Raw genomic sequence first — 14258 nt, forward strand, 5'->3', positions numbered from 1 at the left:
ACAGGAGGACACAAAGGCTCTACCTGCAGGCCGGATTCCCATGTGCTGCTGACCATCCAATACAAAGCTTCCCATCGGCTGACCCTCTGGACTATATGCTGCTCCTTGGCTCACTGAAGGATCAAGAAGAAAACCTGATTGTAGTCAATCGTGGACACAGAGGAGAAAGAAGAGAAGACACACCAAACAATCAGCAATTGTTCCAGCTTCAGCACTGAAACGCTACATACAATATCTTGGCTGTCACTTTAAACCCAGCTTGCGCTTTTTATGAGCTGATTATGTTACCAGGACTATAGAATAAAAATGCTATAGGGGGGTCCAATAAACAAGTTTGTCAAGTCAGTTCACTTGCTTAGGGTCTGTTTCTTGACTTACCTTTAATGCAAACCAGCGGAAGCCTGTTGCAGCGCTATGTGTTTTTTGCTTAATGAAGTAAGCACCTATTCTGTTCCTCTCTAATTACATGGAGTTGTGAATCTGGCACCTGGGTACTGACCGGGGGGAACTTAATCAACTATATAAAACTTCTCTCACCTACTCTGGAACGAGTAGGGAAATTCTGGATATGGCTTTTGCTATTTACATACACACTTGGTACTTGGCTTTAATGTTTTGCCTGGTTAGTTGAGTTAGTGCTTTTCCCCCTTTTCTCACCTGTTAATGAAAAAGAAATTTAATACTACACGGGAAGAGCTTCCCAAAGGATTAATAACCTTTTCAAAAACCTTTAAAGTGAAGCAGCAGGCGAAATCACCATCAAGTTAAAGCCCTTGTTAGTGACAACAGTCATCACCACATGGAGAACAGTTTTATCCCATAACCTCATGGCAGGAAACCACAAGTCCCTTAGTATGCCGAGGAAACGCAAAGTGGAACGATTAACATGGCACCAGTTGTTGTGCAAAGAGTTGCACGTATTCTGAGTGCTTTGCTGGGAACCTGGAAAAGGCATTGTTGCAAAAATCATATGCTTCACTGGGAGCATATCTGGTGCATTCTCAAACAAAAGTAATAATCTTTTAATATTTTTTCTGGCAGCATGGTACCCACGTCGCATTGGTAGCATATTGTGAATAGTCAAAGCAAATGAATGGATACAATGAGTTTTACAGCTCGCCTTCCAGAAGTGAAAGCAATGCATACACCAAGGAGTTGTGGGTAGCAAGAAAATGAGATTGTCCTGCTGATTGGATGCAGACAAGCAATGAGTAATTCAAGAGCTCACAGTCAAACAAACTGCTTGTGGCACTACTACTTGTACCCAATTACCAATTCAGGGAGAAAATAAAAAGCAGTTTCAGTAGAGTCAGGGTGGGAAATCTCCAATTAGCACCAATTAGTGAAGTTGCTTCCTACAGCGGAATTCTGGGGACATAAGGAAAAAAAAAAGGAGTAATCTCCCAGAATGCCTGGTTGGAGCATTTATTTACCAGGTGATGGGACTCCTGAAGAATAACTTGATGAGGATTTGCGCCTGTGGGACTTGAATACAGATACTACTTGGAACTTGCCTGCTCGATTTGACTGGTCAATCATAGGCTGTACTATTCTTCTTCTGGCATTAATAAACCTGCAACAGAATACAAAGAATAGAAGTCCTTTCATCAGCTTGCTTCTGTGTTTTGAGAACACCTCTGCTTTAAAACTGACAGGATTTTAGCGTGGTGTGGCAACGTGTTTTGCTTTGCCTTGCCTTTTTTTTTTTCTTTTTCTTTTAGCAGCTCATAATTTCTCTTTAAAACATCTTCCTCTAAGTGCTCAGAAACTGTAACCAGTTACACGCTTATCTCACCAGCCAGATTAAAGCTGGATTTGCCAGAAGGCTTTGAACAAGTAAATGTGACCCAAAACTTGTGTTAAAAGACAATTGTTTCTTTAACTTCTCGGAGTGGCTCAGTATCTGGTTAAAGTTCACAGGCTGGGAGACTTCCCCCCCACACTTTTTTTTTTCCCCCTTTTCTTTTTTTCTCCCCCTCTTTTCCATCCTAGGGAATCCAGCTACCCTTGCAGCTGGCCATAAATGAGGACCAGGCTTCGCCACTCGGTGCTTTCACAAGGTATCGTTAGGTCAGCAAAGCCATCAATTAGGCTGTCTGAAGTTTTATCACCAGCGCAGCAGCAATAAGTGCCGGCCCAGAAAGACTTCTGCTCTTCTGCAACTCCCGCGGTTGGCGCCTGTGAAGGCGGAGGTCGTTTGGAGGTCAGTGCCAGCTGGGGGCCGAGCGGGGACACCCCGCGCAAGGCCACCGCCTGCCCGCAACTCAGCCACCTTTCAACTCCTTAGAAACCCCCAGTCGCAGGTACATGTGGTTAATATTAGGCCCAAAATAACCTTTTTTTTCCCCGCCTTCCCTCTCTTCTTTTGCTGTTTGTTTTAATCTCAAAGCGGGGCCGGTTGCCGAGGCTTTTGAGCGCTGGTGAAGGCAGTTAGTTGGCTTGCGGAGCCTGGATTTCATTTTGCTGGTAATCCAAAAATAAGTGCTTGCCTATTTCTTATTAGCTTAATGCGCAGCCAGCCACATCGGCACAAGCTAAGCCAAATTAATTTCCCTAAAATAATTAAAAAAAACCTCCAAACCCACACATAAAACCTTGCCCATTGGCAGGATTTCTTTCCAACCAGGGCCATTTTCTATCATTCAGGAGCCACGCTTGTTTTTGTGTGTGTCGTGTCCGTGTCCCCGTCCCACCCCCGCTTTGTGTTTGAGAACACTTCGGAGCCTTTGCGCAGGTTTTGTGTGCTGTTTCACAGCTCAGGCTTTCGGCTGGTGGTGACCCTTTAGGAGTGCTAATGAACTCGAATACTAGTGTTTAATCCTCTTCAGAAATACTAACATGCCCATCATCCAAAACAGCCTCCAATAATTGCCATTGGGCCCGATCCAACGCCTAGCTGAAGTCTTTCAGTCAGTTAACTGAAGACTAAGTTCATCTGCTCATTTAGTAAATTGCTAGCCTTTACATAGCATCAACTCTGCAAGGCCTTTTGTCCTGCTTCCTTCCCTCCACCCCCCAGTTAAATTCCTCTGCAGATAATGAAAGACGGTGGCACACCTTCGATTGCACCTCCTGTAATCACAGTCGTGGAAATTTCATTAGACAGATGCATAAATGCTACAAGTAACACTAAAGGGCTCTTTTGCATCACTTCTGTTTACATCCGAAAGACATTCTTTATTCTTTAGGAAAAGTATAATTCAGCTGTCAGAAATGTCATCCTGCCTCGGAATTAGTCATGGCTTCAGGTATTAAAATAAAAACTCAAACACAGTTGATGTTCTTGTTTATTCCCTCCTGATTGCGGCGGGGCGAAGGCATCTCCCACAGCCCTGGTTTCCAGGAATGTTTCCGTCCTCAAAGACAAAGGTCCCCGATAGGACTTAATTTGCTGAGCTACTTTCCAGTACCGTTACCACGCTGACCAAATGGAGCCTGACCTGAACCTCCTCCATCCAGCGTGCCTTTTATCAGCTAAAGTTAAGGCCAATAGAGATTAACAGGAAAGCCCGATAAGACTGTTTTCTCTTCTCCTATGAGCTTCTAATGGTGTATACAGATGGCAAGGTTTTAAAGAATGGAATGGGCGCTTGTTTAGGCCTGTAAAAAATCACAGACAACAGAAAAGCTCCCCCCCCCCCCCCACACACTTTCCGTCTTACTAACCCCTTTTCTTCAATCAGGTCACTCTTTGGGGAAACCAAATTGCTTTTTTGGTTTTTATTTAAACTCCAACCACTTTTATTATTTACATCTGGTGGTCCCCTTATTTATGTCCCTCTCCACTTCCCTGCACACACGCCCTGGCTCGTAGGGCTGCGAAGCATTATGGGTCTTGGCTCTCAGCGGGAGAACTCGACACTGTCTTCAAACAAATAATTAAGGGGAAGGTTAAAGGTTCACCTAGAGGTCATATCTTTGGATACTCCTCAGAAAGTTTACATTAGTAAGAAATGGATGCCCTCTGAAGTGTTCCTTCAATGGGCTCGCACAACAAGGCAGAGCATTAAGAAAATTCGGAGTCCTGAAGGGTTTCAGGTGACAACTGCTTTACCTCCATGAGCAGCAGATTGGGATACTCCACTCCAGCCTTACACCTTGGACAGCCACCACAAGAATAAGCCTTTTGGGATGGGTGCTGAAAACCCAACCTGGCCCAGCCGTTCAGTCCCAAAAGAGCTTGGCCTCATTGTGTTCCTTGGATGTAAGTGAAGCTAGCCCTTCACTGTGAACTCTGTGCAGAGGAATTTCACTACTCGTTTCAGAAACGAGAGTTAAAGCTCTGGTAGTGAGTCCCCCAATCTTTTGTTTCCCTACAGAAAAAAAAAATAGGGGTAAAAGTGATCTCATCTGTCCAGCAAAACTTGCAAAAAGTAGCACTTGGGTTTAACTTCCAATTTCATTATTGTTCCATTTTTCTGTTGCACATGTACATAACTGCAGGTGCAAATGATATCCTCTAGCCCAACAATACTTTCTCTGAAGATACACTGTCGTACACTTAGAAAGATATAGGAGTTTTTAGGCACCCAGATCACTTTGAAATTCCATTGCTATGGCTCCTCTGAAAAATCCTGTCTATAGATGACATGGGCTATACCAATGGGTATGTCTGAAAAGCTGCACGTGAAATTATTTATGTTCACAACACTGCAGGTGCAAAACAGACCTACATTTCAGCTGAAGCTAAAAATCTGATCCCAGTTTCATTACTAGTAGCTACATCATGTAATGCATCTGCACAATTGGTAGACAAGGGCACAGAATGGAGTGTTTGTGGATTATTATTTATTCTTTATACTGCCCCATAAATATGCACAGTGCATAATAGAGACATAGAAACCATAGTCCCTGGCCCAGCCTTTACATTTTTTTTTGAGGGCTTTTTTGTTTGTTTGTTTTACTCTCTCTTTTTTTTTTTTTCTAATCCCTCAGGGAGCCATCTCCAGGGCCAAAGTAAAGCAATATACAGCCTTTTGCACAGCACTTCAGTCAGTGCATTGCAGAAACACCGTGATGTTATTTTGGCACAAATGCCTTCAAAAGGCATTAAGAGACAGGTAGAAAAAGAGAACGCCAGCACCACGATTCCCAACGTTACTGGGAACCCTATAAAGGAAGAATTCACAGCTCTGCTCCTGAAACTAATTGCCTGCCTTGCTCGTAGCCTTCACCCAGAGGCCGAAGACTGAATGGCCTGAAAAGACGTGCAAAATCTATCAGCAAAACATGGACTCCTTTGTTACTCTTCTGCTCACAGTAATCCCTGTCGTTTGGATGATAGCAGCAGTTAGAGGACCCAGTGAAGTTCAGCCTCACTCCATCCCATACTGCACAAGCACACCGTCCAAGAGAACTCAGGATCTGAACAGATTTCCAGGCAAAGCCTGAGGGAGAGCAGAGACGCTTTCTCCCTCGGAACAGAGACAGAAGGAGATTAAGTGACAAGGCCAAAGTCATACAAGAGATCTTTGGCAGAGCCACACACCCAACATAGATTTCCCCAGTCCTCTCTCAGCGCTCCTACAATCTGCTATCCATATGCTATCTTTCCTTTGTTCCCCAGCTTAGCAGTCAGGCACACTGGCAGGGGACTGCGCAGAGAGCTCACATTGCCACTGTGCCTTACCTGCTGTGTAGATAAAGAGGGGTCATCAGCCTCCAGGGCTGTGAGGCAATACCTTCACAAACTTTACATTCATATGGCACTGGGTCCTCATTCCAGCATGATAAATGAGGTGTGCAGCGTTGAGAAATACATGTCACTGACATACTACGTTTAATGAAAATCTTACTTCCAGCATTTTGCAAATGACAGACTACTGACCTCGCGTTACTCAAACAATATCCATCTGAATTGAAAGAAAGGGTTCCTGCATCCTGTCTTTTCCTTTAATTGCCACCTAAAAGCAGGCTCTAGCCAGAGCCTGTCTTTCTTACACAAGTAGTTCTGGTAACTTTTGTGGGACCGTTTCCGAAAGCACGGCGAACGAGGTTTGGCTCAAAATGCACAACAGCATGGACTTCCAAACGAGCACATTTCACTTCTCTCTGCTTCCAGCAAAAACCAGCAGAGCAGTAAAGGTATACTAGTGAATGTGCAATGTAGTCTAGGTGATTTGCTAGTCCTAGTCCTAATTGGTTCCTACCCTATCCACGTTAATTAGCATGACAATATAATCTAAATATATGCATTTAATTGCATCTCTTCACATAGAGCTCTTTGGTTTCTTTGTCCAAAATAAACATGTATTCTGTATTTTATAGGAAGTCCTGTAATTAATCTTCTTCCTAGATTTTAGCATACTTTATCTCAACTCGTATCAAACAGCATTACATTTACATCATCCATTTTATTTTTAGAATAAATAGTGTTCAGATAAAATTGCAGAGAGAGAGTCCTGCAAAGCGTAGAAGAGAATGAACAGCAAGAAGAGATCTCTTAGTCTGCTTGCTCAAGTCTGGCATGTTCCAAAAAGAACATTATTGTTATTTTCACTCTCTTTTACAGATATATTCTACATGTGTTTTAAAACACTGTGACTATTCCACAAGTGAAGCTGAGTAAGATTAGTTCTTGAAATGAACTGGTAGTGGCTTTGCTGGTTGGTAATCAGAACTAGAACCAGCTCCAGCTTTACTCTATGGCTATCATGGAGAATTCACTTCAAGTATGTAGGGGCCCAACAGGCCTTGTTTCAGGAGGGTAGAGTGCATGAAAGCTTAAGAAAATACCATTCATCCCCAACTTGGGGTCTGAACTCAGAGAAGGGTATTTAACTCCATCCACTTTATATGGTCCAGTATCTTATGTGAGATGAACTGGTGCAAAACTGGGCTAGCCCACCACAGCAGCATAGATTGCTCCTTCTGAGAAACTGAGGAACACCATGCAGCCACCAGGTACAACTCAAAACTTTTCAGTATCAGTCTTCAATCTGCATTTCCACTTAAAGTATCGATCCCAGAAAAACGAGGTGTTAAAGTACTGCATTTATTTAACAAACTTGCCAGTACATAAATGGGTTTATGTGAAAAACAGATATGTGAACAAATTTGTGAGAGGAATTCACAACCAGTTCTCTAAAAGGCTTAATGACAAGGAAAGTTTGGACTCAGGTTTGATTTTAGCACAAGAAGACACTTCTGCCCTTTCCCTTGAAAAGGAGATACTGAATGAATGTTGTCACAGGCTTAGTCATAGAAATAATAACAATAAAAGTAACAACAAGAAAATCAATAAAGTAGGGTTACAATCATTTATTTTCTGTTATCTGAACATCAAGTCTAATTATCAAAATGTTTAGGCACCCAGAGGAACTTTTTAAGCGAAATTGTTCAAAAGCCTCCCAAATCTAGATGAGAAGCTTGGCTCTTACTAAGCCTAGCTAAATAGGGGCTGAGCCTGATGAATAAAGGGGGGTTTAAGCACCTGCTTCAATGTTTTACTGAGTCAGAGTCTAAGAATGCATTCTAAAAAATAATCCAAATGTTTTCACCTTGGATGGGAAAATAAAACTTTGCCTAAATGATATTTCAGTATTTGGACTATGAGCATGTCAGTGTTTAGCTCAAGAGTGTATATACTACACTGATCCCTTGTTGCCCAAGCATGCCCTAATTTGGAAGGGAAAATAACCAATGGAATATTATATCTAAGTCACAAAAAGAGAAATGTTTTCCTAAGTAACCTAGAAAATCACTCCTTCCCTAAGCTGAAAGAATCATTTCAGAAGTCTTGAGCCGATCAGAGCAGTCTGAAAGAATGCACCAGAAAAGACTAATCTGCAGAAACCCTTTCATCAGTGTACACTCCACACCCCCCATCTCCTTCACAGCAGTCTTTGCCTATCATCCAAACTTTTATCTGAGCAAGTAAAATCTAGTTATCGTAGTTTATTTAACTTCTCTCCCCGATATGCATTCTAAAATGACAGAATTAGGTTCAGGCTTCCTTCTGTACACGTGTGTACAAAAGTAGTTGAAAAAGTCTTTGTTTATGCTTCACTGAATCTGTGCCACACCTGGTTACCAACCCTTATTTGTAGCATTCCTTTATAGAAAATTAAAAAAGCTGAGTTAGTCACCTGGAAATGAGCCATCTCAATAAGGCTTCCCTAAGTCATGAATACTGAGGAATGGAGTCACTTACACTATTGGTTTTGAGAGGAAGAGGGAGGGACAGGTAGGTTTGTTCTCTGACAAAACTTCACATAGTTTTAGACAGCCTTGTTAGACAAGGGGGGGTTATGGGCTGTTTAAAATTACTTTCTTTAGCTAATTTAGACATCTCACATCTGTCAAAGGTGTGATTCAGAGAACCTAAGTCAGCATCCTTGTTTGGTGGGGAGAAGGCTCCAGAAGATGACAGAAAGCAACTGAACTGGGCGCCTGAGGCTGCCTGAGCCTGGCACTAACTGGCCCAAAGACCTCTGCTGCATCTTGTATGTTTATATTGGAGCTCCTAAAAATATGTTCTGCCACTCAGAGGTGCCAGTTGTTGGAAATACTGAATTTGCCCATCCCATAGCTGTCCTAACAGTAAGACATTTAAACAAGCACTCTGCTCGGTGTTTACTTTGTAAGCTTTTCAGTCATGGCGCCACAGTTTCAAACTACTCTTCTCAGCCACAAAAAAATCTAGAAACTTGCTGGAAAATATTATCGTGCAACCATCGTCTCCCGGAGCTGGGACCTTGAGCTAACATGAAATAACTTGAGCCTTGTGATAAAATCAGGAGAATTGGCATGACGGGCATTTATTCAACTCGGAGAAAATCCATCTCGTTAAACATGGAACTCTCTCTCGGTTACCTCTTGGGAACGTGGGGAAACACTTTGGCTCTGCCAAGGATGGACCTGGTGGCCATGGTCATGGGGAGCAGCTGCACTGCAGCACAAACCCTGGGGAGCCACCCTGCCTGTGCTCCTGCGGCCGGGGCTTGTGCACAGGACCCTTTCTCTACAACCAAGGAAGCCGTCTGGGAAGCCTCAGTTGCTGCTGGGGCTCCCCCAAGCACATGGAGGTCCCATGGCCACCCTGGCACCTCTGCCAGCCTGCGCCTTGCTGCTTCCATCGTCCTCGCCAGCAGCCCAGGGCCGTGAGAAAGTCAAAGCCCGCCTAGGCATGGGGTCGGTACCCGGTGAGGCTGGCGAGAGAAGAGCGGCCACTCCCTGCTGCAAAGCTGGGCTCGCCCAGCGTTTCAGGCTCGGGTGGCCCCAGGTGAGGCCTCCCGCTGTGCAGCTGGGCGCCATGAGGTGGGGCCAGAGCGCCGCCGGCGGGCCGGGGGCAGTGCCACGGCCGCGCTCCGGGGTTCCTGGGTGCAAACGCAGGCGCTGGGCAGCCAGCGGCCGCGCAACCCCCGCTACGGGCGAGGGAGGGCGGGAGCTACCTGTGCCTGTGCGCCTACGGGTGGGAAGGTGGTGAGGAGCTCCCACCGCACCCACCATGGGGTGGGCTCTCGGGAAACCTCAGCTTCAGGGGGAAAGCATCGCCCTTTATCACATAATGTTAGGGGCTGGAAGGGACCTCGAGAGATCATCCAGTCCAACCCCCCTGCCAGAGCAGGAGCACCTAGAGTAGATCACACAGGAACACATCCAGAATACCTCCAGAAAGGGAGACTCCACAATCCGCCCTGGGCAGCCTGCTCTAGGGCTCTGTCACCCTCACAGGGAAATAATTCTTCCTCCTTATGCTCCCTGGGCTTCTGGCGGGCAGCAAATGCCTTCCAGTGCCCGGCACTTGGCACCTGAAGCCACGTAACACGCACCGGCCATAGCTGTTACACTCTTTGCATGAGTGCCATCAGACTATTCATATTTGGTTATTTATCATGCCCTGTAAAAATGATAGTTTTAAAGATACTTGAAAGGAAGGGAGGAGACAAACGGGCATTACTTCCTTAGCTATTCATATCTTAACAGATAAAATGCAAAGTCAATAGATAGAAGCCGTAGTACACAACCTCATCCTGTGCTTGATTTATTGCAGATGAGAATCAACTAGAAGCTGAATCACTTTGAAATTTTTACTACTGGCATTAAAATTCCAGGTTTGTATACATACGTCTCACAGAGATGCTAAATGCAACTTTAGCTAATCTGGCATGCGCTTTGATTTGCTGGCACTTAGACATCCACGTTAAAGGTAGATAACAGATCTCCTATAAAATCTTAACTAACTCATGCATTTAAAGATGTGTTCATTTATCATCTTAAACTCATAGGAAAAGATTTTCAAAACTAATGAGGGTCTGGCAGCCTTGAAAACACAATCAGCCTGTCTGGTTTCTTACAGGGGAGCTGAGAGGCTTCAGTTCAGGTAACTTCTTTCTTTTTGAAGGTAACTTTTTATAGAGGTAACTTTTTTTAAAGGTAAGTGTAGTTTTAGAATGGTAGTTTTAGAATAGGATCACCTTGAAGTATTTTGCACATCTTTTTAACGGTTTCTAGTTAAAAAAAAATATAAAATAAATAAAAATAGCCACTTCTAAGCTGGCCTGAAAAGGCCAGTTGTCAACAATTGTAACATCTGTTTAACTTCCCTGATCAAATTAGATTAAGGAATTAATTTTCCTTCTTACTTTTCAGTGGAAACTACCTAAGCAGCAGCTTGCCAAAAATGCATAAAGGTGTTCAGCAATTACGTACTGGGTATGTTTGAAGAGATCAAGGTGCACTCCCATGTCCCGTGCTATGGATATCTCTGATTAGCTTGTCATCTACTCTGAAGAAGATGTAGCCCAACTCTCCTATACTGTGTAACAGGCCAGCTGTTAGCTGTCTGTCAAGCACCTAAAGTGGACAAGTAGTCCAGGAGCAAAAATGTCACTCCTTTGATCTGGCAAGGAGCAGCTGCTGATTTATAGAGTAGGACTTTGTTCTTCCGTTCTATTTTACTTTCTTTCCTAAGGCAGAACCACAAAATCCAGCAGAAAAAAAAAAAATTGCCGTTCTCTGCAACATCAACAAGCTCTGACAACTGCAACAGGGTTTTTCTTGGCCCTAACAAAGCTCTCAGGCATCTCCTTTGACGCTCACCCTTTCCCCCCCCCCCCTCTTCTTTCTTCCCCCCCTCTTCCCCCTCCCCCCCTTCTTCTTTTTGCAATGCGGTAGTTATTGTTTAATTCAGCTTCTGTAAATGGAATGGACTGTGGCCAGCAAGCCTGGGGCATAAACACACCTGTATGAAAGAAGCCTTATTGTAGCAACCATCTACAACCAACCTGCACATGCACTACTAGTTCTTGAGTTCAGAAGGAATGTTCCATTTTCCCTGACAGTAAATTTTTGCCTTGAGTTAACAATATTTTTTTAAGTATTTTTTATTTATTTATATATATATATGTATTTTTTTTGGTACCCACTGTCCTGTCTTGGCCAGGAAGCATGTACACTTTTTCATTGTTATTAAAATGTGAAGGAAAACAAATATATATTTTTCTAGCTGTCAACCAGCAGACCTCGGGAAACTGGATCCAAAGAGCCCGCTTTAAAAGGGGAAAAAAAAACCCAACCCAAACCCACAGCCAAAATATATTTCTAGAAAGACACTGCTCAAAGTTTCAGAGCTCCTGATCCTAAAGATGCCTGCTCAGTTTCAGAGACAGTGATGCAGTCACAGGCACCTCGAGCTTATGTCCTTAGAGATTCTCCTCAAAAGAAGCATTTTGCAAAACAAGTACTCAGTAAAAAAAGAGCTTTTGGTGGAACTAACGAGACCCCAGCACTGCCAGCATAGGCTCAATGCTCCCTTTGGTTCCCTTAGACTCAGAGGGTGCTGAGTGAATTTTGTGAGGTGATCAGTCACTTTGTGGGCTGTTGAACTCCTACCTCACCCTTTAGGAATATTGAGGGAGTTTTCCTTTATTTCCTTTCTGATCCATTTTCAAGTTTATTAGCTGAACCCCCAGACCTACAGACCACAAGAGAAGGCTGCAATATCCTGCTGCTGAGCAGGAGAGTGCGTCTCGTGTGTTTACGAATGTATTTGACCCCAGTGTGTGTCTACACACATGCTGTGTTCACACTTCTGTAGACTGTAACTTTAAAAACCAGATAAAAAGGATTAAAAAAACCCAAACAATCAAAAAAAAGAACCCAACAAAAGATGAGAAGAGGTGAGGGGTGGTGGGGGCAACATCACGACTGCAAGATCTTTTGCATATATGCTGGCTTGTGGAAATAAATAAGAACTATTACAGCCAGGGCCCTAAGGGAGGCAGGGAAATGATGATGTACAGGATAGTATAAAATGATATATTAAAAACTGTGCTGTCAGTGGAACAATAGAATATTAAGTAAAAGTCCATAATAATTGGCAGATATTTAGCTGTAGACATCTTTCTCTGGTTGGTGGGTACTAAAGTATACGTGAGAGGAAAGAGAACTAGTTAGGCAATTAGAAGTAATGGGCATAAATAATACACTGTGTATAAATACATCTCCTTCCTTCTCCCATGTTATAGCTCTTGCCCAGATACACCTAATCACCTCTCAGCAAGTCAGACCTATGTACTGCCTTCCCTTGTGTTTTGCTCTTTGCACTGTCTGCTTGCTGGAGATTCTGCTCTCTGTAGCTGCAGAATCTTGTTCATTTTTTTGCCTTTTAATTATTCCAATAGTGTTGGCAAGACTTGATTAAACCAGGGGGTCCAATGTCTTAGGTGTGCCAACACCACAGACACCCTCAGACTGCAGCCACGTTATGGAATAGGTGCTGCAGAGTGACCGAAGGTATCAGCAGTGCAAGTGTGGGCCAGCTGCATTATTGAAGTGTGCTAAGATGGAAAGTTACTTAAACAGATCTTCTCAGCATCATACTGGTGAAACTTTTCCTCTGTCTCCTCTCATTTTGTGTTCTCTGCATCCCACAGGAATCAAGAGAAAATGTTCTAAGAACATTTTTCAGAGTTTGGTAGTATATGAATGTGTTTCCTGTACCCCTGTGCCTTAGCTACTACTGTAAAGCCATCTGGTTCGGAATCATGGACTGGGAAAACACAAAGCCTTCACAGAGCTGTTTTCTCAACCTATCACTTCATATCCCAGTCTCCCCTGCTTTCTGGTCAGTGCTTCATCTCCCCCAGGGCTCAGCTTTTGCTACTCAGACTACCTTGCTGTCTCACCAGAGATAATTGCGAAGTACAGCTGGCAAGTCAGTGATAAAGCTTCCTGGTGCTCTGCAGGGGTCCTACACGGCCAGATATGTGATGATTGAGAACATAGATGTGAGTGTTACACCATTCCTTTGCCCTCTGCTGTTTTCATTCTGAACCAGCTAGGAACTGAAGCTGGGAAGGTTTGCGCTTTCTGAAGCACTCAAAAGGTTGGATCCCCTGATTTCAGTACCCAGCTGGCTCATGGGCAGAGCAGAGCTTTGGAGTAGCCCGTGCTCAAGTGCACCACGTGTCAGTTGTTTGCTTTCCCAGCTAAAAAGAGGACTATTAATGGTGGTTCCCCTCCCTCCCCCCTTAAATTATGGCTGGCTGGAGACGTCTCTCTAAATGTAGTCACTGACACTTAAAGTATCTGATGTGAAAATTAAATCACACCACAAAAAGAAACTTGAAACTGGGCACATATTTCTTCAGTGAGAAGTGGCCAGTCCTGTAATGTGTTCCACTACCCCAGGTTTTGCATACAATTGAGATATCTGTTATGAAATGAGACCCAATCTCTGTAGCCTATCTAATATTTATCTTTCTTTATGAGAGGAGTTTGGAAACTCTGTGTGTGATCTTACATAATTTTAATAACAGGTTGCTGATGGATCTCAGTATTAACTCTGACTGTTCTGACTGGTAGGATGTTGAGGCTTAATTTTCAGGAGAATGTCACTAATTGTTCCTGCACTGCGTAGGGATGAAGGCATCTAAGAATATGTGTATAAACCTGCATTTGAGCCCACAAAGCTGTTAATTGCAGGTCTGTATCCAACAATGCTGATCATTTCAGCCTGGTCTGGTACAGAACTCAGAAGTCACCAAGACCTATTGTCAAAAGCATCGTGGGCCCTGTAAAGTGAATTCTAACGCTCAGTGAAATTCTGAGGTAGGAGATTAGCAAAGGGATATCGACACCAAGAAAATTCCTGTCTGTGGCTGGGTGTTCCTGGAATCACCAGAAGGTGGATTTAGATACCTAACTACATCCAAAAAAACCAATAAAAATGTAAAGAATAAAATCAAAAAGCACCCTCACTTCACACAGACATTGCCTAAATTGCCATGTTGATTTCTGCTCTTTGCCATCTC

General features: G+C 43.6%; 1 protein-coding gene across 6 annotated transcripts in view; it reads right to left on the reverse strand.

The window, feature by feature from the left end:
• Positions 1 to 14258, reverse strand: part of MEIS2 (Meis homeobox 2) — a 221039-nt gene that overhangs the window by 4112 nt on the left and 202669 nt on the right. For 3 of the 6 annotated variants that reach the window (XM_054162121.1, XM_054162118.1, XM_054162119.1), the window contains exons 10-11: positions 1515 to 1573; positions 24 to 113 (exon numbers count right to left, since the gene is read on the reverse strand). In XM_054162121.1, coding sequence (XP_054018096.1) covers positions 24 to 113; positions 1515 to 1573 — 149 coding nt within the window. Of the gene's footprint in view, positions 1 to 23; positions 135 to 1514; positions 1574 to 14258 lie in introns of all 6 variants that reach the window. The other 3 variants (XM_054162120.1, XM_054162116.1, XM_054162117.1) reach the window with 1 other exon arrangement.

This window comes from Dryobates pubescens, chromosome 5, assembly GCF_014839835.1.
Source record: "Dryobates pubescens isolate bDryPub1 chromosome 5, bDryPub1.pri, whole genome shotgun sequence".
Lineage (NCBI taxonomy): Eukaryota > Metazoa > Chordata > Aves > Piciformes > Picidae > Dryobates > Dryobates pubescens.